Source organism: Cyprinodon tularosa, unplaced genomic scaffold (assembly GCF_016077235.1).
Source record: "Cyprinodon tularosa strain WSP-4 unplaced genomic scaffold, ASM1607723v1 ctg124, whole genome shotgun sequence".
Lineage (NCBI taxonomy): Eukaryota > Metazoa > Chordata > Actinopteri > Cyprinodontiformes > Cyprinodontidae > Cyprinodon > Cyprinodon tularosa.
Genome location: NW_024038048.1, coordinates 166,667 through 188,954, shown reverse-complemented (window position 1 = coordinate 188,954; position 22,288 = coordinate 166,667). Strand labels below are relative to the sequence as shown.

The following is a 22,288-nucleotide window of genomic DNA, read 5'->3' as shown; positions in this document are numbered from 1 at the left end:
ACTTCCTGCCACTGTGTGCAGAAGAATAGGAAAGGCGATAACCCCTGTGTGGCTGTGGCTGTGTGTGTGTGTGTGTCTTTGCAATAATGGGGCTGGAGAATTGTTAAGCAATTCAGTTGTGTGGTTGAATTGAACTAGATTTTTGAATCAATACACATATAAAAATCTTGGAATTGTAAGTTTATGTAAAATAAATCAGGCAAAAGTTTTCAAATGTTACAAATTCAGCAAAACTTGATCTAATTTTGGCAATTGACTGCTTTTTATTGGGAAAGGAATTTATTTACATGCATGTGACTTCTTTTCCGCAGTGCTGACTAAAATTTTGAATTATTTGAATCTTCTCCACATATACAATACATTTGTGCAACAAGGGATTGTTTGATGGTAGAACAGCTGGTAGCCTGGTATTAAATAGTTCAAAAATTAATAGGACATGCTGGTCAAAACTGCCCAATCAGAAAAAAATATTTTCTCTCTGATGAAGTTTTTAAAGGTTTCCAGATCAACCCTCCAAAACACAAGCCTTTTAAACAAGTAAGTGATAGACAAAAGTCAAAACCCTACAGCATAGTTTTCTCCAGGAATCAATAAAGTATCCTGTTTGTTAATATATATTTTACAGCTTTTTCTGTTTTTTAATAAAGTATATTTCAACCTACACAAAGGAGGTGACTTACAGGCAAATAGAATAAGAGGTTTAAAATAGTGTCAACATTTATAGCTTTTCTACTTCTGTCCCTTTTTAGATGACAGAAGGGGAAACAAGGAAGGAAGCTATCAAAGTTCAAAGGTGTTTTAGGGATCCAGATGACAAAAACAACATTAACAGCCCGACTAGAAGGTTAAAGCAGGTCTTAAAAAAGAACATGTGTCCCATTGATTTTTGATAAATTATTTATCATACCTTTCAGAGACAGTAGTTTAAGAATATATATTTCAAGTACAGTAAGTTCAGAATAGAAGGAACAGAGTAATGCTTCCAACATTGAGACAACATATATCTTTTGTGCAAAATTATTCATTTATAGATACAGCACTGCCAAAATTTGGATTGTGTCATTTTGCAAATTATTTTTAGTATATCTAATATTCATTCATTTATGTTTAGTCCATCAGCCTTAACAACGGACATCTATCTATAGCTGGAATTCCATACACCAGTGAGTCCTAAAAACATAACAACTGGCAGGAAAAATTAATCTCTTTATCTCTTTTTCCTAGTATTTGTTGGTTGGTTGGAGATGTTAGACGCCATTGAAACATCTTGTCCACAACGTTTATGTCATAAAAAAAAAATAACTAAAAAAAAAAACTGGATAACTTTTAAGAATAGCCAAACTGAGGTATGTCCACTAATTAGCATCATGGGTGTGTCCAATTTTGTAAACAGTCAGTGGGTCTATATATGGGGATACAGGTAATCACTGTGCTGTTTGGTGACATGGTTTGTACCACACTCAACATGGACATTAGGAAGAAACATTCAGACAGGCATTTTAAAGGTAAAGGCTATGAGACCATCTTCAAGCAGATTGAGTTCCAGTTTGAAAGTCCTGCTCAAGTTCTGGTTCCACGTCCTGTCTCGGCTACCCTTTTCCACTGAGCTTGCTCTTCTGCACCTGATCATGTCTGCTCCTGCCCGTGACCGCCTGGTCACGCTTCTGTTCTGTCTCTGTGTGGCCTCTGAACCTTCCTGGGAGCTCTACGGTGCCTGGAAGCCTGGATCCAATTTACCAATCTGACCCAGGCCGCTTGGCTATGTGGTTCAGAATCAGATACAAATCTGATCTTCTCAAATGCGACCTGTGTCTGAACGGCCAGGTCGAATTCATCCAACCTGAACATCATTAATACCCGACAAAGGTCACTATTCTGCGTCTTGCTACGCAGAAGCGGCAAGAAAAACAACAACCATGGCAGATGATGATGCGGAGAGCAGTATTTATGTTTAAACATATTGAAAAGAATGAGTTTTTATGGTCAGAAAAGACTGCTAGATTTGTGCCAGCACTACCATCCATGTTTACTTCCGTAAACAGAGAGCACAATGGCCTGTGGCGTCATTGAGTCCTCTACTGCGCATGCGGGACACTTGTGTTGTATGACTGCAGTTCACACAAGAGATCACATACAAGTCTTATGGTAAATGGCATGTACTTATATAGCACCTTTATTCAAGTTAGGAGACTTGACCAAAGCGTTTTACACTACATTCATTCACCCATTCACGCACACACTGATGGTGGCAAGCTACATTGTAGCCACAGCTGCCCTGGGGCTCGCGGACAGAAGCGGGGCTGCCGTACACTGACCTCTGACCACCATCAGTAGACAATGCAGGTGAAGTGTCTTGCCCAAGGACACAACGACACTGAAAGTCGGAGTCGGGGCTTGAACCGTCAAGCCTTCGATTTTAGGGCAAACTCCTACATCCAATGCCACTGGAAATATGAACTGGAACGCAAAAAAAAATTGGATTTCACAAAAATATTGGAATTGAGCATCAAGGCCTGCAGTGTGAACGTAGCCTTTCACTGCTATGCAGATGACACCCAGATATACTTCCCGCTAAAGAATGTAAACTCCACCTTTCTTCGGTCTCTGTTTTAATGTCTTGAAGATGTGAAGGCCTGGGTGGCCCTAAATTTTTTAAAACTCAATGAGGACAAGACGAACGTAATGATCTTTGGCAGATCCACTGCTGATTCCGTGACCAGTCTTGGCTCCTTGGCTCAGTACGTTAAGCCGGTTATTACAAATTTAGGGGTTAAGAATGATGCTGGTCTTAAAATGGAAGCGCACATCAGAGCCGTTATAAAGTGCAGCTTTTTCCACTTAAGGCAGCTAGCAAAAGTAAAACCCATTCTTTCCAGACAGCATTTCGAAACAGTGATCCATGCATTTGTGACCACACGGCTGGATTACTGTAACTCACTTTATACGGGGGTCAGTGACTTGTATATTTCTCATCTTCAGAGGGTTCAAAATGCTGCTGCACGTCTTTTAACAGGTACACGAAAATTCAACCACATTTCCCCTGTTTTAGCTTCCTTACACTGGCTGCCAGTACATTTTAGGATTAATTTTAAAATTCTTTTATTTGTTTTTAAAACTCTTAATGGCCTTGCTCCTTCTTATCTGTCTGAGCTGTTGCATTCTTATACACCCTCCCGTTCCCTCAGGTCAGCTGATCAGTTGCTTCTGAGGGTCCCAAAGACAAAATGCAAGCTCAGAGGAGACCATGCTTTTTCTGTGGCAGCTCCTAAGCTGTGGAATGATCTGCCTCTGAGCATAAGACAGGCCTCTTCTCTTGCTGTTTTTAAGTTCCTTCTTAAGACTTATCTTTTTTCCTTGGCTTTTGGCACAATTTGAGAGGTTTTACTTTGTTTTATTCTTTTTGTATACTAATATGTATTTTACACTCGTTTTTTCTGGCAGGTGGATGGAAGAATGATAATTATGAGCTGGAAAGAGTGAAGCAGGTGAAAGGCATGAGTAATTAAGGCCAGCTACCACAGCAGATCAATACATTTCCTTTGTGGCGCCAGCACTATGGTACACCTGTTGCCCCATTGTCACATCAGCAGACTCAATGCCTACTTTAAAAGACCAAAAAAATTACTTTTTAAATCTTTTGCATAAATATTGTTTTGTAGTTAATTCATTTGTTTGAAATGCTTTGCTATTTTTATCTTGGAATTTGCTATATGAGTATAGTTTTGATTTTTTTCCCCCTCATCTATAATAAAGAAATGCATAATGTAGAGCAAAGTCATAGAAGTTAAAGCCTCTTTGTGCAGATCTACTGCATATATGGTTTGTTTGTAAAAAGGTTCACTGAAAACTCCAGTTGAAAATATTAGAAATTTCTCACAATTATTTCATGGGTTTTACATGGCAGTTATATACTCAGGCTACTCTTTTAGGGAAAATAAATGTATCCAATTTATACATTTTAGCCAGGAACTATAAATCGACAGGTGCAGTTTTACCATAGAGCCACATGGAACCGCCATTTCATTGTGTCAAACGTGACAGATGACTTTAAAGCAGAGGTGTATGAATTCTTCATCAGAGGGCTTTCTGTTCTAGATCTGTGATACACAATGCCACTCACAAAGGACACGTTATAAGCAAAGATACCCGTTTTAAAGTGAGGAATCAACACCTGAGCTAGATGAGTGTGGTAGGAAATAATTCAGTCATTTGCATCAAGTGTTTTGAAAGATAAGCATAGGATATATAGGAAGACATTGTAACATTCGCACTTTCACTTATCCGACAGACCTGTGACAAATATATAGCTCATTAAAGCAAAGCATGTTTACATAGTTATTTCAGATATTTGTATTGCCTGTGTTGCAGAAGGAACAAAACATGCAGGGCTACAAGTTTGAAAAGAGTTAGATAATGTAATAAAGGTAATTCTAATGTGAAATAAAGGTAATTTTAATATTTCTACTACTAATCTGAGACATTCATTCTGATGTTGAATAAAATATATGAAGGTTTTCAGATTTGTCATTGTTTGGCTTTGGACTTGGGTTGTTTTTATATCCATCCTCTGTTCACAACCTACCGTAATTGTGTTCTAAGGATTATTTTGGTTTGTTTATTGGGTTTTACTGTGACACATGAATTGTCTATGCATTAATCTGAATAATAGTAATTAAATCATAATAAAATCCTTTTTCTTTAAAATGACAGTCTGACATGGATGTAGAACTGCTGCTTTAAGGACCTGTTAGCTGAAACCCTGACGTACAGATGATTGAAATTTCATGCATTCTTTTCTCATTTTTTGTAAAATATGGCATTCAAAAAAAAGATAGAAAACTTTTAGAGAAAGATAACATTAAAAAAATATGAAATTGTATTAATGTTTTAGAAAATTTGGTATTTTTTTTATTTGGTATATTTGGTTTTATCATAACAATATCTTGTAAAATTCTGAAATCATTTGTTCTCACTAAAATTGAAAAACACCAGCTTTCAGCATTGACATCCACCATAATGAAAGAATTACATGACTTACTTTTGTTTAACAACTGTAAATTACAAATCGAAACAATGCCACAGCGAATGTGTGCCGTAATCAAAGCTAAAGGCGTTCAACAAAGTATTAGAGTGAATGACCTTTTTTTTTAGTGTCGACTTTTTTTTTGGCCAGGCAGTGTATAAACATTAGCAACTCAGCTCTGCTACAAAAGTAAAAATCACCCTCAATCTTTCCAGTATTTCTAACCAGAAGGCTAAGACTGACTGATAGAGATGTATTTATGCTGAGAGGGAGGCAGAGAGAAGAAAATTCTTCTTGAAAAAAAAAAATGGACGAAATTAGCACATGTCTAAAAGAAATCTGTAGCCTATATTGCTAAACAGGCCTTTTCAAAAACTTTGCTTACCTTCACCACAAGCCTATTTGTGCTGGCAAGAATCATTGACAGGAAGAATTTAGCATCCTACTTACAGAATCAGCAACACAGGATTGAACAGAACAGTAGTTTCCTAATTACACAGCAGTAAATGTAAGTTTTTTTCAATCTAACTTCAAAAAATAACTATTTTTTAAAAAGTTACAAGGCAAATATAGAAATGTAAAAATCTGAATCAAAGCAGAGAATAGAAATAGAGTAAACTATGACATGCTCTATACTAAAAAAAAAAAAAAATCAAAACACAACCTAAAAAAGACAAATACTATGCTATGATGAAAATGGCCTATTTATAAATTAAATTGAATGTATTGTATGATTGGAAGCTCACATCACTGACTAAGCTTTAGAAGAAAAAGAACTATCAACCATTTATAGAAAAGAAAGGAAATAATGTGTAAATAGTAAAAGGTTATATTTCTGCTTTAAATGTATCTGAACTACCAGTCAAAAAAATGTGTTTGATTTACTCTTAAGTAAAAGCAGATTATATATAGACTTTCAGCCCTTTATTTTGACTGGATCATTGCAGCTGTGGAATATGCTTAACAAATCTGCTGGCCCTCTTTTAAGTTTATTACAAACAATTAGCATCTGCTCCTGACATTGGCCATTAGTGAGCCTACAAACGAGTGAGGGCTGTTTTCACAGCACTGCAAAAACGATCTAGAAATAATACTTTAATTTCTTAAATTAAGTGTATTTACCCTGAATTTGAGCAGGTAAATAAAATGATCTCCCACTGACATGAGATTTTTCTACCCTTAAAATAAGATAAATATATAATATGCACTTGAAATAAGACAATGAAATTGTTTTCCTTACTCTTAATGTAAATTCTCTTGTTCCATTGGCAAAGTGTCTGATTACCCTCCTTAATTCAGAAAAAAACGCCTTATTATAAGAGAAAAAAAAATACTTATTTAGATTTAAATATTTTGCATTGAGGGCGGAGCAACACTTTCTGTAATACTGTGCCTGGAGTTGCAGTTTTGTGGAAAAGCCACATGGGGTCGCTGTTGGACTTTGTAAGTCACCCTTTAAAACAGTCTTTCAGCGGTTGAGCAAAGTGTTATTCTTTCAAGTATTTTTTAGAAAATATTATGGTAACAAAGCCAGTATATTGGAAATATATCGCATATTAGTTGACGTCCATTGTTTCGTGGATCTCCGGGGGACTTTCCAAAGCAGAGGTATAAATAATTGGTTTCACTTTCGCTCTAGGTTGCAGACTCAGATCGATTGTTGCTGTAACAGCTGCCCGCCGGGTGTCCAAACGCTTCAGCTGGATTTGGATCATTTTGAGTTTACTGTTGGAGGGTTTCTGGACTCAGTCACACCTAACCCACCTTGTTTAGAGTATTTAAAGTAAGTACGTTAGGTTCCGGGGTAACATTCGCTCCAGTGTTAGCACATGCGTAGCTAACACCGCATTTATGTCTGCAGTTAGTCTGATTTTAAATGTATTTCAGTGACTTTCAGGTGTTTATCTCTTATCTTGTTTAGCTGTACCCTATCTATTTCATGTTAAGCAGTTTCAGATAAATGTAGGCGAAAACGAAAGTAATGAAAATAATAATTTGGTCGAAGTGAAAGCAAAAGCAACCTCTTTGGAAAGAAATGTGCCTTTTTTAATATAATTATCATGTATCATGTTAAGGACTGTTTCGTATCTCTTGAAGCAACAACTGCTTGAAGTTAGGTGAGGTTGTTTTCTGGTGATGTTTGTCAAACTGCTGCAAAAACCTTTCAGCTGGGGGCGGATTTTTACCTTGAATTATTTTTCTTTTTAGGAAATTTGAGGCGATTATAAATAAACTAGACTGTAGTCAAACATCTGGCTTCATCTTTTAAAGCATTTTAATTCTATTTTCTCTTATTTCTTCCTGGTTGTCAACATGTTACAGGATGAAATTCCGTCCAATAAGCTTGCAGAAAGTAACCTTACCTTCCTCAGAGAAGATTGAGCTGGCAACTCTAGAGTTTTGCCTCTGCCATCAATAAAGATCAGATATTTGTGTTTCCTGGACAGGGCCGCCTTTTACAATTGTTTTTTTGTATCTCTATTTCTGTCTCCTTGAACACTGAGGCTGGTTCTGCTGGAGGTTTCCTCCTGTTAAAAGGGAGTTTTTCCTTTCCACTGTCGCTACAAGCATGCTTAGTGTGAGGGATTGCATTCCAATGCAATCAACTGGTTTTCCTTAAATGAATCAATTTGACTGTATGATCTGGTGAACTGTAAATTGATGACGTGTGTTGTGAATTGGCGCTATATAAATAAACTGGATTGAATTGAATATCCAAACCATAACACTTCCACCACCATGATTAATGCTTGGATTATTGCATTTTACCTTGGGCAGTTCCATTTGTCTCCAAAGTTTAATCTTTCCATTCATTTCACAGCTTTTATCTCAACTTCAAATCCTCTTCTTGACCAACTATTATCCAGTTTCTTGTCTTTTTAGCCAAGCCAGCGTCTGTCCTTCTAATTGTGAGATTTTCTCCAGTTAACCATTTTTGACCAAAACAACAATGTGTTTTTGATGCAGGTATTTGAAGATCCTTCCTTTTCATAGTTGTGACTCTTTATTTCACCAGCAAACCAACCAAAACAAAGTTTGTTTTTTTCCTCATACCAAAAATATCCTGAACAGTAAAGTGATTTACCCGATTATATTTAACCAGTTTAATATAAATCTGTTTAAACATGCTATTTCATTTGCTTTCACAAACCGCAGACTTGACACAGCAACAAAACTGCTTTATTAAACTTTCTATTACTTCGTTTTAAGCATATGGTTTGTTGAAATGAAGGGCATTGTGTATTAAAAGAAAATTGTTGCAAAATCTGCATTTAGAGTTTCTGTGTAGTTCATCTGTGTATGTTTTAGAACTGAATTTGTCTATTATTATTTTTCTCTGCAGAATCCACAAGTTATGCAGAAAATGAGCTACTTCTTCCCCTTGCTTTGTATCTGTGTGGACGTGTGCGTTGTCCACGCTGTTCGCCTGGCCCAGCTCTCACCTCTCCTCCTCCACCATCCTTTCATCACCCTATGGGGGGGAGCTCTGACCAGGGTCGTCGTCCTGGTTTTTCTTGCCTTCACCTATCCCGGAGGTCTCCCGTGGGTGAGAAGCTTTGAGGGGCTTCAAAGCATAGGTGTCCTTTGCTTCCACTTCCCAGTCTACACCACGTTTCTCTGGCAGCTGGGGCAATCCACTGTGGGGGAACTGTGGGGATGGCACTCCTGGGAAAGGGTGAGTGGGTTTGGCTTTGTGTGCTGACTGTTGCAAGAGCAGTGTTTAGTTTAAGAACAATGCTTATATGATATTATGAGGTCCCAAAGTTTTTTTTTTTTTTTTCATACAGGGAGGTTGATTTTCACTGATATTATCATGTCAGTATTCATGTTGCAAAGAACTGTCTGGAGTGCAATAATTGCTGCAATATTTAGCTAGTTATAGAGGGAAATTATATCACAACTGATATTATCATCATCAATATTTATCAGTGTTAAAGCCACTGTATGATTTTCTACTTTTGTTTAGCTTTAGCAACTGTTCTCTTTTAATTAGCAAGGATAACACCAAAATAATCTTATCAGTTTAGAGATTTTTTGATTGGATGGAGGTTTAAAAATGTAGGGATGAGAGGATAGAGGGATCAAGGAATGAGGGGATGAAGGAATGAGAGAAAGGAGGGATGAAGGGATGAGGGTTGCTGACATCTCGGGGAAGTAATGGAGGGTGTGAAGATTTCAGAGAGGGGGTCTAATTTTTGAGAGGATCCCTAATCTTGTTCACTAGGGATGGAACGGTTTATGAAAACCGTCCGAACCATTCGGTTCGACTGTTTCGGTTCGGTTTGCGTGTGTTGCGTTCGGTTCATGCACTGCTCCTTCTTCTCATAGGCAAAGCATGTACACTCCAGAGCAGAAGGTGGCAGTACTGCGACCAAAGCCAACCACCAGTAGTAAACAAGAAGAAGAAGCGAAGCAGTGTAGCCGGGTCTAGCAGAAAAAATCAGTTATTATGGAGAATTGTGTGGGTATGGCGAGTGGGAAAGAAGAGGGGTTGGAAGACGAGCCAGCAGCACTTTATAGGTCTGCTGTATGGTACGGCTTTGCATTTAGAGTGACCTGCGATGATGGCGGAAAGAAAGTTGTGGATAAAAGTGCAACAGTGTGCAAGCACTGTGCAACATGTGTTATACTATACAAGAAATAATAGATATTCCTAACAATCAACATATACCGAACCAAACCGAAAACCGTGACCATGAAACCGTGAACCGAACCGAACCGTGGATTTTGTGAACCGTTCCACCCCTATTGTTCACTCTCCAAGGCTGTGCTTAACCCCCCAGATGGACCCTAAAACAAAAAGGACAAGATGAGGTAATGAGATTAATAGAGAGGAGAGGGCAGAGGGTGAAGGGAGGGTGGGGTTGACAAATGGTGACAGACTTGAGCGGAAGGGTTGAGTGGGATACAAATAAAGAACTAGGGAATTGGAGGAGTGGTTTGGATGTTGCCCTGGGGTCTGTTTCACGAAACAGGTTTAACAAATTCACATTCAGATCCGCAACTCTTAAGTTGGTCTAGTCAAGAATCGGGACTGGTGGGTGTTTTGTTTCACACAGTGGCTATCAATTAGTTTCATAACCTTTATCAATTCATTAACTTAATTAGTCCACTCAGAGTTAAGTGCATGTGCAACAATTATGAAAAACCATTATCAGTGGAGTCCTGATGAGTCACCATGACAACAGGCAACAGGAAGTGCCTAAATGCAGAAATGTAAAAAAAAAATTAAATAAAAAAGCAGAATGTGGTTAAAAGACAGAGAAACAGTGCTGCAGCTATGAAGGAGAAGATTGTTGCTCGAGCTAATTTAAGTTTATTTGAAGTGGGCTATGGCAGGCAGTTTTTACATTTATTAAAAGCACTCCTCTCAAGCCACATGATTGCATTTCCTTTAAGGAAAGATTAAAGTTCCGATTACGTATAATCCTAGATTAGTAAAGCAGGAACACCTGTTGGGAATAAACTGATGCATTTTGTTATTTTACAATTTCTATTTTTATTATTGCTCATACATATTTCATAATAATTTATTTCTTTGTTTAATTTTGTGCACTTTTGCATTTTCTTGATAACATCCATTAGGTAGCATTTCTTTGCATATTGAACTCCACCAGTTTACTCCTTTTCCGCCCACTTTGCGCTAATAAACTTTATTTAGATTTGTCTAAATAAACTGCCTATCAAAGTTTGAAAATGGAACCGTGTGAAGAAAGTTGACTTGTTCAATAGGCACCATCTAAACGCCATCAGAGGCTGCATCAATAACTAGATTTAAATCATTGGCTGCTAAAGTGTTTTTCCATTAAATCTGTTTAAGGTAGAAAATGTATTCCGCACATAAATGATCACATTTGGTAAAGTACTTTAAAAAGTGCATTTTATTCAGACAAGATAAGCGAAGCATCATAAGTGATGCTTTCCTTTGTGTTGCAGGTGTTACAGGGATATGCTGTGACAGCCGTGGCGTGGCTCTACTGTAGTCGATACATCTCATCCTTTATGACCAGAGCTCAGTCTGAGCAGAAGAAGGAGAAGCCCAGACAAGACAGTAGAGCCTCTCTGAAGAGGTTGATGGGATACATGCTGCCGTATACCGGACGCTTCATTGTCGTGTTGGCTCTAGTGTTTCTATCATCCTATGGTATTTTAAACAACTACATTCAGCAAAATCTTCTGTTAGAGATTGCTTGCAATTTATATATTCAAGCTAATGTTTCATATAGTTTTTTTTGTCATACCGAATGTTTAGCTCCTAGTGGTAATGTGAGTAATTTACTGCAGGTGAGATGGCTATACCTCAGTACACTGGTCGGATGGCAGACTGGATCATAAATGAAGAAGCACCTGATGCCTTCTCCCAGGCCATCACGATCATGACACTATTGACCTTTGCTAGGTAATGCCTCATTTTAACCTTTCTATTAACCTGCATTAACATGAAGAGAGGAAAGTGTCAAAAAGTATTATTTATTGTATTTATTTATGAAATTTTACATGTAAGGTAAAAAAGTACTTTTACAGTGTAACTCCAAACATAAATTGCACAGATGTTGCTTGTGTGCCTTAAACTAGCTTTGTGTTTCAGTGCGGTGTTTGAGTTCATGTGCGACCTCACCTACAACATCACCATGAGCCTCATTCACACCTCAGTGCAGGGAGCCGTTTTCCAGGCTGTGCTCAAACAGGAGATCGCTTTCTTTGATGCTACCCCCACAGGTAACTTTTACAAATATGTTAACAGATTTTTTTGTTTTATGTGGTAAGCTAATTACCGTCACCAAGGTCAGAAAAATTTATTTCGAATGTATTTATAATCTATATATATAGCCCTGTGCAGATTCTTATGTGCCCATGTTGACCTCTAACCTTTGATTTATCTCAGGTGAGCTTGTTTCCCGTATTACCACGGACACCAATGACATGAGCGAGGCGCTGAGTGAGAAGCTGAGTCTCCTGATGTGGTACACGGCTCGTTTCGGCTTCCTGCTGTACTTCATGGTGAGCCAGTCGTGGAAAATGACCCTGCTGACTTGTATGGGACTTCCCATCATCTGGGTCATCCCTGAACTCACCGGACATTTCCACCAGGTGATGTCACTCAATGAAACATCTCTAACTAGAACTGCATTTATTCATTCACTACATGCATTATTATAGATTCACCATAACATTTTATTTGGATATCATTTTATCATATTTTTACTTATTAATTCTTATTAAGTTTTCACATTGCATTTATTTTATCACTTGTTGCATTTCTTTCTTATCATAGTAAAATAACAGAATCCCTTTTCCATTGGATAAACTCCTGCAAATGTCAAAGATGGATGACATATAGTCGTGTGGCGCCTAAATCTGTCATTAAATGATTTGTGTTTGTGCATCAGACTATTGCTAGGAAAGTGCAGGAGTCTTTGGCCAAAGCCAATCAGGTGGCCACAGAGACCTTCTCCAACATGAAGACAGTGAGGAGCTTTGCCAACGAGGATGGCGAGACGGAGAAATACAGGCAGCGGCTGGACGAAACATACAGTCTCAATAAGCAGGAGGCAGTTGCTTATGCTGCTTCTACCTGGGCCAACAGTGTGAGTTTTTTTTTTCCCAGCTATATATTAGTAACATTTCTGCTGCTCCTAGAATATATTTTTGTGCTATTTACCAGAAAACAGGATAAGAAACTCACTAAGAAACGTAGTGAGATGCTCAACAGCAATGTTATCGCTTTGGTAGTTTTTCATAAAATATGTAACTAAACTAGGGCTGCAACTAACGATTATTTTAAAAATCGATGAATCAGACGATTATTTTTTCGATTAATCGATGAATCGGACAAAAAATATTTTTTATATTAACCTCTTTATTCCAAAATAAACATTTTAGACAGAACAAACAAGCACACAAGTACAGGTTGCTCATTAACTGTACTGGTGCAATATGAAAAATAAATGTTTGTGTTAAAACTACGCAAACTTACATGAGAAATGTAGCTGTACATCCACAAAATATAGGGTACTTTGTTTCATAAAGCGCAAAAAAAGACATTTTTGTTTTTAAAAGCCCCTAAGGGGTTCAAACAATAGGCCCCCCCATTTCAACAAATTAGTTTTTTTAGACTAGAAGAGTTCTGCCTTTTAAGACAGGAAAGTATAGCAGTTAAAGTTGCTGCTTGAGAAAATACTGAATCATAGAGATAAAAATAGCCCTGTGATTCAAATTATAAATTGTATTTGGAATAAAAATGAGAGAACTAGGGGTGCTAAAAAAAAACACATCCTCCAAAGACAGATATTTACATGGGAATGTGGCAGATAATTAATTGACATGTTACTGATCTTGCTGGATTTTATTCTGCTTTACTTCCATAAATTGCAGGATCTTCTTTACTTTAACTTTGCCAGAAGATTTAAACTTTAAAAGCCTTGCCCTCATAATTTGCAAGTTAATTTATTTATAAAGTAAATATAAACGCTGCTTAAGCTAATTCAAATGAAATTAAAAGTAAAATAAGTAGCCAACCTTATCACTGTCTGTAACCTACTAACACGGTAAGGAAAGCATCAGATGAGCTACCTGAGAAACTAACGTTACGTTTCCCCACTTTAAAACCAAACAAACATGGTGGTTCCGTGCCATGTTAATTTCTTTTGAAAAAAGTTGCATGTTATCACTTTTTTCGCTTTACAAAGCGCAGGCTATTTTAATTATTGTGATCAATTTGCGCCGTCAATCCCGGTGCATGCGCGCTTCATTTGCAGTCTGGACGCTGAGGCTGACTGCAGCGCTGAGAGGGACTCCTGCGGGAAAACGCGGTTGGGGTGGGGGAGGCGCCCCACGGCAGAGTAGGAACGATACATGCTTTCACGTAAGAGTCTCCAAAAGCCGCCAGTGAAACCGAAAAAAGTCGCCAGATTTGTCGCTAGAACGCTTTTTAAAAAATAGTCGCTGGAGGGGTCTGAAAAGTCGCTGAGTTGGCAACACTGCACCTGCGGCGCTGACTCGCTCTGCCTTTTTTTTTTTTCTTCCTCTTTCAGTCAAGAGGCAGTGATGACGGCGCGGCGGATGACGCAATAATCGCGCGACACAACTAATCGATGATGAAATTCGTTGCCAACGCTTTTAAAAGTCGATTTTTATCGATTTTATCGATTCGTTGTTGCAGCCCTAAACTAAACCAATTACTTTTGTTATGTTACTGCAATCTAAAGCAGCTCTTTAGTACAACTTGATCAATCAAAGCGACTTTTCCTAAGTAATCTCTGAGGGGCGGTTACTGGGTGGTATTCTGTATGCCTTAGATACAGACTGAGGGACGATGGCAGCGTAAAGAAAAGCACAGTGTAAAGAAAAGCACAGTCAAAGTCTAAATGTTGCTGTGATTTACTTTTCACTTTTATCAGTATTAGACTGAATTCACTTCATGGTTTCCTTTTTTTTTCTTTTTTTTTTTTTTTTTTACAAATTTACACTATATTTAGATTATACAGTCCTGCTGTATAATAATTTTTAATCGTGGCGACCACTGCAGCAAGCAGAGAGAAGCACTGAAAGAGAAATTTGTATGTTTTCTGGAAATTTTAAGAAGTTTTGAGGATGTGATACCCTTTGGAATAGCACAGGTTAAAGCGACAGCTCAGATATTAACTTGAGATCATTGGGCAGACTCAACTTGCTGCAAAGGGATGTAAAAGAAGATTTTTATAACTAGCTTAAAATAAGTCTTAGCTGATGTCTTCTCTGATCATGAGGCTTTTTTAATGAATGTAAACAGTATAAGGTTACAACCAAAATGACAAAGAAGGTGGCAATTCTTTTTAAATCAGTGTTTTTGCCCTTGCAGATGACCACTTTGGCCTTGAAGGTGTGTATTTTGTACTATGGGGGGACCCTTGTGACCCGGGGGGTTGTTAGCAGTGGAGATCTGGTCTCATTTGTTCTCTATGAGCTGCAGTTCGCTTCAGCTGTTGAGGTAAGCATCAAACACTGGACAGATAAAAAAATTTTATATTACTGTTTCTTATATACCACTTTTTTTTTTTTCTAGGCTGTCATGCGCTACTATCCAGAGGTTAAAAAAGCAATTGGTGCCTCTGAGAAGATTTTTGAATACCTTGATAGAAAACCTAAAATACCTCCTCTTGGCAGTTTGGATCCAGAGGATTTTAAAGGACACGTTCAGTTTAAAAATGTTCGGTTTTCCTATTCTGGAAAGACGGATGAAAACAGTCTTGTGCTTAAGGTATGCTCTTTAAGGCGGCTTAAAGACTTCTTTAGCTTGCCTTTACCAGACCTGTTTTAACTAAAACCTGTTTCTTTGAAAAGGATGTGTCTCTGGAGGTCACGCCGGGCAAAATCACTGCACTTGTGGGACTTAATAGATCAGGGAAGACAACCTGTGTAAAGCTTCTTGAGAGGTTTTACCAGCCCCTGTCTGGAGAAATTCTGCTGGATGGAAAACCACTGAAAGATTATAAAGACCAGTATCTTCATGAAAAGGTGGGTGGCAACCAGAAAGTAATTTTACAGTCAGCAAAATATCTAGTTAACTGTCATAGGTGGATACATAACAACTTCTTAAAATTATCTCTCAGAAATGAATTTAGAGACTTTTAATTTATTTTCATGTACTCAAATATTTTTTTTAAATGGTGGCTATAATCGTAACTCAGAATACCTGATTATACTGATTCTGTTTATTAAATATATAAATACTAAAAAAGTAAACAAAATAATGTAAAATAAAATTAAGAATGTTTATAAAAATCTTATTATAACTTAAAAAAAAATTGCATTTACAATTTTAAACATTTGAATATACAACCACAAACCACGCATTTCTGTTGTATAAAATTAATTATGTTACTAAATTGGAAGTCAATTTTGACAGCAATTTAGAGAAAGGAAACATTAGCTTTTTATTAGTATCATTGGTTGTGAAATTGTATTAATTAAACTATAGTAGAAGTTTATATTTAGCTTTTAGGTATTAATAACTTCTTAAGTATGATTATAATTTTTAATAGGAATTTTTTTGCATTTTCATAGAGGGTGTAATCCAGAGGAAATGCAAGCTCACTCCAAGCTTCTTGCATTCATTTGTTGTTTTCCCAGACTATAATTGATGTGTTAGCACTGCATTTGCATCTCTTTCCTGTGTTGTTTTCTCTGCTTCACCTGTGCCTGGGGTAATTCTAAAGTTCTATTTTAAAAGAGCTTTATTTCCTCCATTTGTAGATCATATAAACTGTTTTCCTATTGCTTTTACTCCTGCAGTTTGATGCTGTAACTGAAAGTATTTTCGCGGGTATTTTTTGCGTTGTGGACATGATGGTTATGATGCATTACCATAGAAATGATAGTTTCTTTTTTTGGGGGGGGGAGCTGCTTATCAAAATTTCTAAAACTGAAACAATAGTTAAACTGCTTCTGCAAGTACCAGGTTAACTTAATAGGAGTGGCCAAGAAGCAAGGAGAAGAGAGAGGAGCAGGAAATTTAAGCCATCTCCTCCACTAATCATTATGGGTAATATGAGATATTTAGGTAACAAGTGTGAAGAAGTACAAGTCCAAGAATATCAGCAATGCAGCATTTTTCACTGAAACCTGGCTGCAGGACGATATTCAGACTCCAGCGTTTCTTTGCTAGGCTTTCTGACCAGACAGAGATCCAATGAAAGCTGACAAACTCAAGGGAGGAACTCCTTCGGAACATCTGGAGAGGATTTCACAAATGAATTCTTTATTAAATGAAGAACTTCATGGACAACAATTAGCATCCTCTTTGGAAGGTTGTCAACAACAACAGTGTGTCTTCATTCAAGGGCCTCTCCAGACCCGGTGCAAGACAGACCTCTATAATAGCCTTCAGCTATTAACAAATAAAACAAATTTAATTTCCTTTTGAGATTATTTTTAAACTATTGAACACTTAACTAAAACTGATTGACAGCCTCTAAACTGATTACAAAATAATAAGAAAAGTTTATCTTTTTAAAGGTGTACATTTAAAAAAGATTAAAATCTTCCATAATATGTAAGACGTTAAGCGCAGCTTTAAATAGTCTCCGAACTCAACCATGCTTTCAGGTTGTTGAAGAAACCTTTTATCCAAGTGTCACCAAACTCTTATTCTTTTTTGTATTTTTGTAGATTGCTGTAGTGAGCCAAGACTGCGTGTTGTTTGCCCGCTCCGTCCGGGAGAACATCAAGTATGGCTGCGAGGGCGCCTCAGACGAGGACATGTTCAGAGCTGCCGAGCAGGCTAGCGCTCACAAGTTCATTAGTGAACTTTCAAAAGGATACGACACAGGTACGAGTCAGAAATGATTCTGTGAAATGCAGGATCTCAATATTTAGTTTTTATATTATAGGGAATACTTTTAGAATCTCCCTGCAATTGGTTTTCTTATAAGTCTTGACTTCATTTTTATCACACATTTATGGTTGATCTGTGAATTTCAGATCCTCAAGTATGAACTGGAGTCGCAGGAAAATACTTTTCTAAATTAACCTTAAGAAAAAATGTGTCAGTCTGACGATAATGATTATGTGTAAAGCCATGCAGAAAAAAAGTGTTGAAGAGAATGGTTAATGAAAAGATCATCAAAAGACAATGGTGGTTTTGTAATGAGAGAGACTGCACAGAAAAAAAAAAGAAAACATATCATCAGACAACTTTCTACCTGCCTGTCACAGCTCAGAACAGGGGACCCAGTATTCAAGACAGACAGACCTTTTCCTCAAAAAAACTTATTACTGAAAATGGATCTGCAGTAGCAGCAGCTAGGGCGTCTAGGGTAGGAACCTCTGGTTAGACAGTTCGGTCTTAGCCCAGAGAACGAATAATCCAGCCAGTGGGCTGCCAACAAGATGCGGCGAGCGCCGCCCAGGGTGTCTCAGAAACCGCAGCCCCAGGTCTGGGCGGATGTAGGAGGGCAGGATAATCCAGAGGACGAAGCCAAAGCTGGTGCCGAGGAGGCTCCAAATGGAAATCCAGGTCGTTGTCAGGAAGCAGATCCAGGTTCGGTCTACAGGCAGAATCCAACAGAAGCTCAAAGACAGGTCAGGCAAACGGATCAGAAGAGGAACAGGCAGGCTCAAAGGTCCAGAGGCAGAACGGGTCAGGATCAGGCAATCAGGTGTACTAGAAAACTATCAACAAAGGCTCAAATAATCTGGCCCTCATGACTTGTTAGCAGGCTGGTTAAATAGAGGCAAGAGCAGGTGGATCAGATGAACAGTAACGAGGTGGAGTTAAATTAATTAAAGGAATAATTAAGCCAGTCACCAGCATCAAGATCATGACACTGCAATGACTAACTCCATGCAGTGTTACTTCCATTGAAGTCAAATCCCTCATGTTACCTGTTTATGTGGAAAGAATATGAAACACTTAGTTTGTGTAACAATTTCGTTAACGTTTATTCTTGCATATGTCCCCACCTTTTCGGGATATAGAGATCTTTGTGAAAAGTAGAGGTATTCATTGAGCTTTGCCGCTGAAATAAGTGTCAACACAATTTGGGATGCTCTAGTCAGAGATTCGTTTTTTTCCTTGACCTCAAGCCATGCACTGATACTATGTAATCATTCAGTATTCTTACTGCTTCAGGAAAGCGTCTGATTGTTTGTGAGAAGCTCTCTCTTTACATCAGAGAACTGAGTTCTAAGATTACCTGTTATTAATTATGATAGCTATTAAAATTTATACATATTAAAAAGCTGAGGATTTCAACTTTGTGTGCTCCTTTTACATAGATGCTGGAGAGAAGGGGGGTCAAGTTTCTGGAGGGCAAAAACAACGTATTGCTATTGCCAGGGCTTTGATCAAAAAACCAAAAATCTTGATCCTGGACAACGCCACCAGCGATTTGGACACGGAAAATGAATACCAGGTAGGATATGCTTCCATAACCTAAATTTTCACACTTTGGTTAATATACCCCTTATGTTGAAGAGAAATCTTTATCGAACAGGTCCGTGAAGCGTTGGCGAAGCTGGCAGAGGAATGTTCTGTGCTGATGATCTCAAACAAGATGAGTGTCGCAAAGACAGCCAGTCATATCATTGTCCTCAACAACGGGGAAGTGGAGGAGGAGGGCAGTCATGATCTTCTAATGGAGAAAGGCGGCCTCTATGCAGAAATGGTAAAGAAACAGGAAGAGGGCTTCAAGCGGCCAAAGGAGGAGAGCAACGATGAGCAGTGACCCAAAAATAGACGGTTATTGGAGTGAAAACTCAGCCTAACATTTATTGTTGAGAATACTCTTAATAGGAGACTTCAGTTCTACTATAAATGCTTGCTGGAGTTTGCTTCAGTAAGACAATCGCACCCTAAACAACGGGAAACCACTCCTAAAGATTTTGGATTGCCTACATGTTAAAACCTCTGTTAGAACATTCTATCACAAGGATCTATCAAAAAGTACCCCTAGTTGAAATACAAACTCAAAAGCCACAAAACATAAAAAAGAACACAGTTAATTCGGTGTGTTATCATCACATTGTCCAACTCTAGATCCTTGCTTCACAACTTTCATATTCCGCAAAAAAACAACCACATACTGTTTTCTTCAAAAACGTGGAAATTATTTATTTTGTACAGAATATAAAGAGTTGAATGATAATAAATAGCCTTTTAATATATTTGGTTAAAAAAAAGACCTTTATTTATATTGTATGTTTAGAAACAGCACAAAAGAGAGTGTAGGTCCATGACTGATTTTTATCTTACACTCACTCTAAGAACATTCCTGAGTCTGAGGCCCCGTCCACACGAAGTCAAAACGAACACGAAACGCTGATATTTTCCAAAACGTTTGCCGTAAAGACGGAGACGTAAAATAAATGTGAGCGTCCACACGAATGCATGAAAACGCTGCAAAATGTATGCCAGGCCTGTAAGTGGCGCTGTGGTGCCAAAGCAAAAATAAGCGACGAAATGTAGGGCATGCGCACTAATATTTATACATGGTTGCCCTGCGGGTCTATTTTCGTGGTTAAGTCAAATTCAGGTGCTGAACTATGTGGTCGATATTGCTCTGTTCTTCCTGGAGATATTCCAGAAGAAGAAGATTCTGTTGTAAGCCCGACCAGCCCGACAGCAGGGTGAGTAGCATTAGCAGCAACGGCGCCATTGTTGTTGTGATGTGTCGCGCTTGCGTGTTTAGAGGCGACGCTATGACGCATGCGTGTAAAAAAAAAAATGCGGTTAGGGTGTAAAGATGGAAACGCGAATACGGCGTTTCAGAATCTTCCCACTCTGAAGGGTGAATAAAAAAATGATCGTTTACAGACCCCCGAAACGCCGGCTTCGTGTGGATGAGAGGCTGGTTTGGTGAAAAATTTGTGCGTTTAGGCCAGGGTTCGTCTTCGTGTGGACGGGGCCTGACTCTGCTTCACACCAAGCCTGAGATATTACTTGTCACACCTTTTACTCTTTTCCATTCCAAAAGTTCATCAAAAAATATATCTAATAGCCAGAATTGCATCCACTGTGTTGATAAAGAAACACCTACTGCAGCCTGAACATTTTTTGTATTTATAGATAAGGGAATGTAAATCTGTCCCTTATATAACAGTCTAACCCAAACCAGTAGAAGCTGGTCAGCATTTTCTTTTTTTTTTTTTTTTTTTTTTACAAGTGAATCAACTTCAGAGACTACATTAATATCAGTCTGAAAAATGTCTTTTAGAGAAAAGAAAAATCATTTTTGTCGCATTTTTTGTTTTGCGGTATTTTTTTAAACACCAATATTACCATAGTTAATTAGAAATATGTATGTTTTTTTACAGGTGTAACACCTTCTAATGGATTAAAAAAAAAAGATTCACAAGGACATAGCATAAAATAATAAAATTGGATTGATTATTTGACTGGCTCTAATCTTCACAATGTTCATAGTTACTTTAAGCACATTCACTGTTTAAATGTTACTTATCACATGGTTAAATTTAAAGATCTAGTTGAAGCTCTTTTTCTTGAAAACATGTTTTTTTTTTATGTTTTTGGTCTGGATCTTTTTCTAAGAAACTACTTCAAAATCTTCCCCACAATAGATTTAAGTTGAAGAGTCTGAAGGGACTTTTTTGATACTTTCATTTAATCAAGACAATAACAAACAGTAATTCAAAGGAAACCTGCTGATGTATGACTAAAAGGTATTGAAAGGGATCTGTCAGAACCTACTGCATGTAAAAAAAAAAAAAAAAAACTGGTCCGTTTTAAGAAATTATGTTTGCTCTAGCTGGTGAATCAGATGTAGAAAAGCTCAGTTTGCTTGGTTTTTCTGTGCATTTTATTTTGCTTAGAGAATTTGTGAGTTTTCCTTTCATATGTGTGTGTACTGTGAAGTTTTTTTTTTCCATTTTATTTTTGTTATTCAAATTTTTGGGTTGCTTCATGTAACACAATCAAAACAATAAAGCCCTTTTTTAAATATGGTTTGCTTCTTATTCAAATTGAAGGTTAACTGATTTCATTTCTTATATCTTTTTTGTTTTTATTTGTTTTTTAATTTTTATTTAGTTCCCCATTGAAAACCACAATACTACATTTCCCATGCCTGCTACAAACTTAGTTTGAAATGCTTTAATAATTCATGAGAAATGACTGGTGGATCCTAGTGGGGTCAGTATCTGGAGAGATGACTACATGTCTGTTATTTAAGCCACGTGGTTCTCTCTTCTGCGTGGAGATGCTAATCTTTATTTGCTAAAAAACACAAATAGCTGTTTGTTGGGAGAAGTTCTATTGGGATACTGTTTTTTTTTATCCAGTCTTTATTAATGGAAGTGTGGATAGAAGTTAAATGAAGCTCACTACCTACATAAGACATTTTAGGAGGATTTGAAGCCTGACTTTGTAAAGGTATATTAAACAGTTGCATTGACGGTAGTAAAAAAAAAAATATATATATATGCTTTATTCATTAGAATGTATCAAATTTTGGTTTTGGCTTGTAAAACGTGAAGCAACCCTCAACTATGTATGCTTAGGTTGTTTGGATCCTAACGTCGCTGGTCAGCCTAGATCATAGAGAACATATATTGCATGTAAAAGACAATTCCATCAGTAGGAAGCCTGCTGTGTGTGAATCCTGCAAAACAAAGCAACCAGAACAGCATGACAGCTGCTATTCCGTGAACTACTGGGTGTGTTTGACAGACATCAGCAGACAGCCAATGGGAACACCAGATCGCTTCCTACGTCACCGAATGGACGTAACGCTGCCGCGTGACGAGTATTTACCAGATTGGAGCGGA

At 37.7% G+C, this 22,288-nt stretch overlaps 1 protein-coding gene across 2 annotated transcripts; it reads left to right on the top strand.

Annotated features, from left to right (window-relative positions):
- The first annotated feature begins 6,449 nt into the window (after positions 1–6,449).
- tap1 (transporter 1, ATP-binding cassette, sub-family B (MDR/TAP)) lies at positions 6,450–19,669 on the top strand. 2 transcript variants are annotated; one of them, XM_038276307.1, is made up of 13 exons: positions 6,450–6,631; positions 8,367–8,699; positions 10,961–11,168; positions 11,309–11,423; positions 11,613–11,743; positions 11,910–12,115; positions 12,415–12,612; positions 14,865–14,993; positions 15,069–15,263; positions 15,347–15,520; positions 17,174–17,333; positions 18,782–18,918; positions 19,000–19,669. In XM_038276307.1, exons 2-13 carry the CDS (start codon positions 8,379–8,381, stop codon positions 19,228–19,230), a joined length of 2,205 nt encoding a protein of 734 aa, XP_038132235.1. In that variant the 5' UTR covers positions 6,450–6,631; positions 8,367–8,378; the 3' UTR covers positions 19,231–19,669. The 2 variants fall into 2 exon arrangements, with proteins under 2 accessions (XP_038132235.1, XP_038132236.1); XM_038276308.1 differs by lacking the exon at positions 6,450–6,631 and adding an exon at positions 6,650–6,806.
- The last annotated feature ends 2,619 nt before the right edge of the window (positions 19,670–22,288 follow it).

Excerpts from the sequence above, each read along its gene's own strand:
- tap1 (XM_038276307.1), top strand. The coding sequence starts at position 8,379 with ATGCAGAAAATGAGCTACTTCTTCCCCTTGCTTTGTATCTGTGTGGAC. Across the intron at positions 11,744-11,909 it reads CTTTGATGCTACCCCCACAG|GTGAGCTTGTTTCCCGTATT; the intron begins GTAACTTTTACA and ends GATTTATCTCAG. Across the intron at positions 15,521-17,173 it reads ACCAGTATCTTCATGAAAAG|ATTGCTGTAGTGAGCCAAGA; the intron begins GTGGGTGGCAAC and ends GTATTTTTGTAG.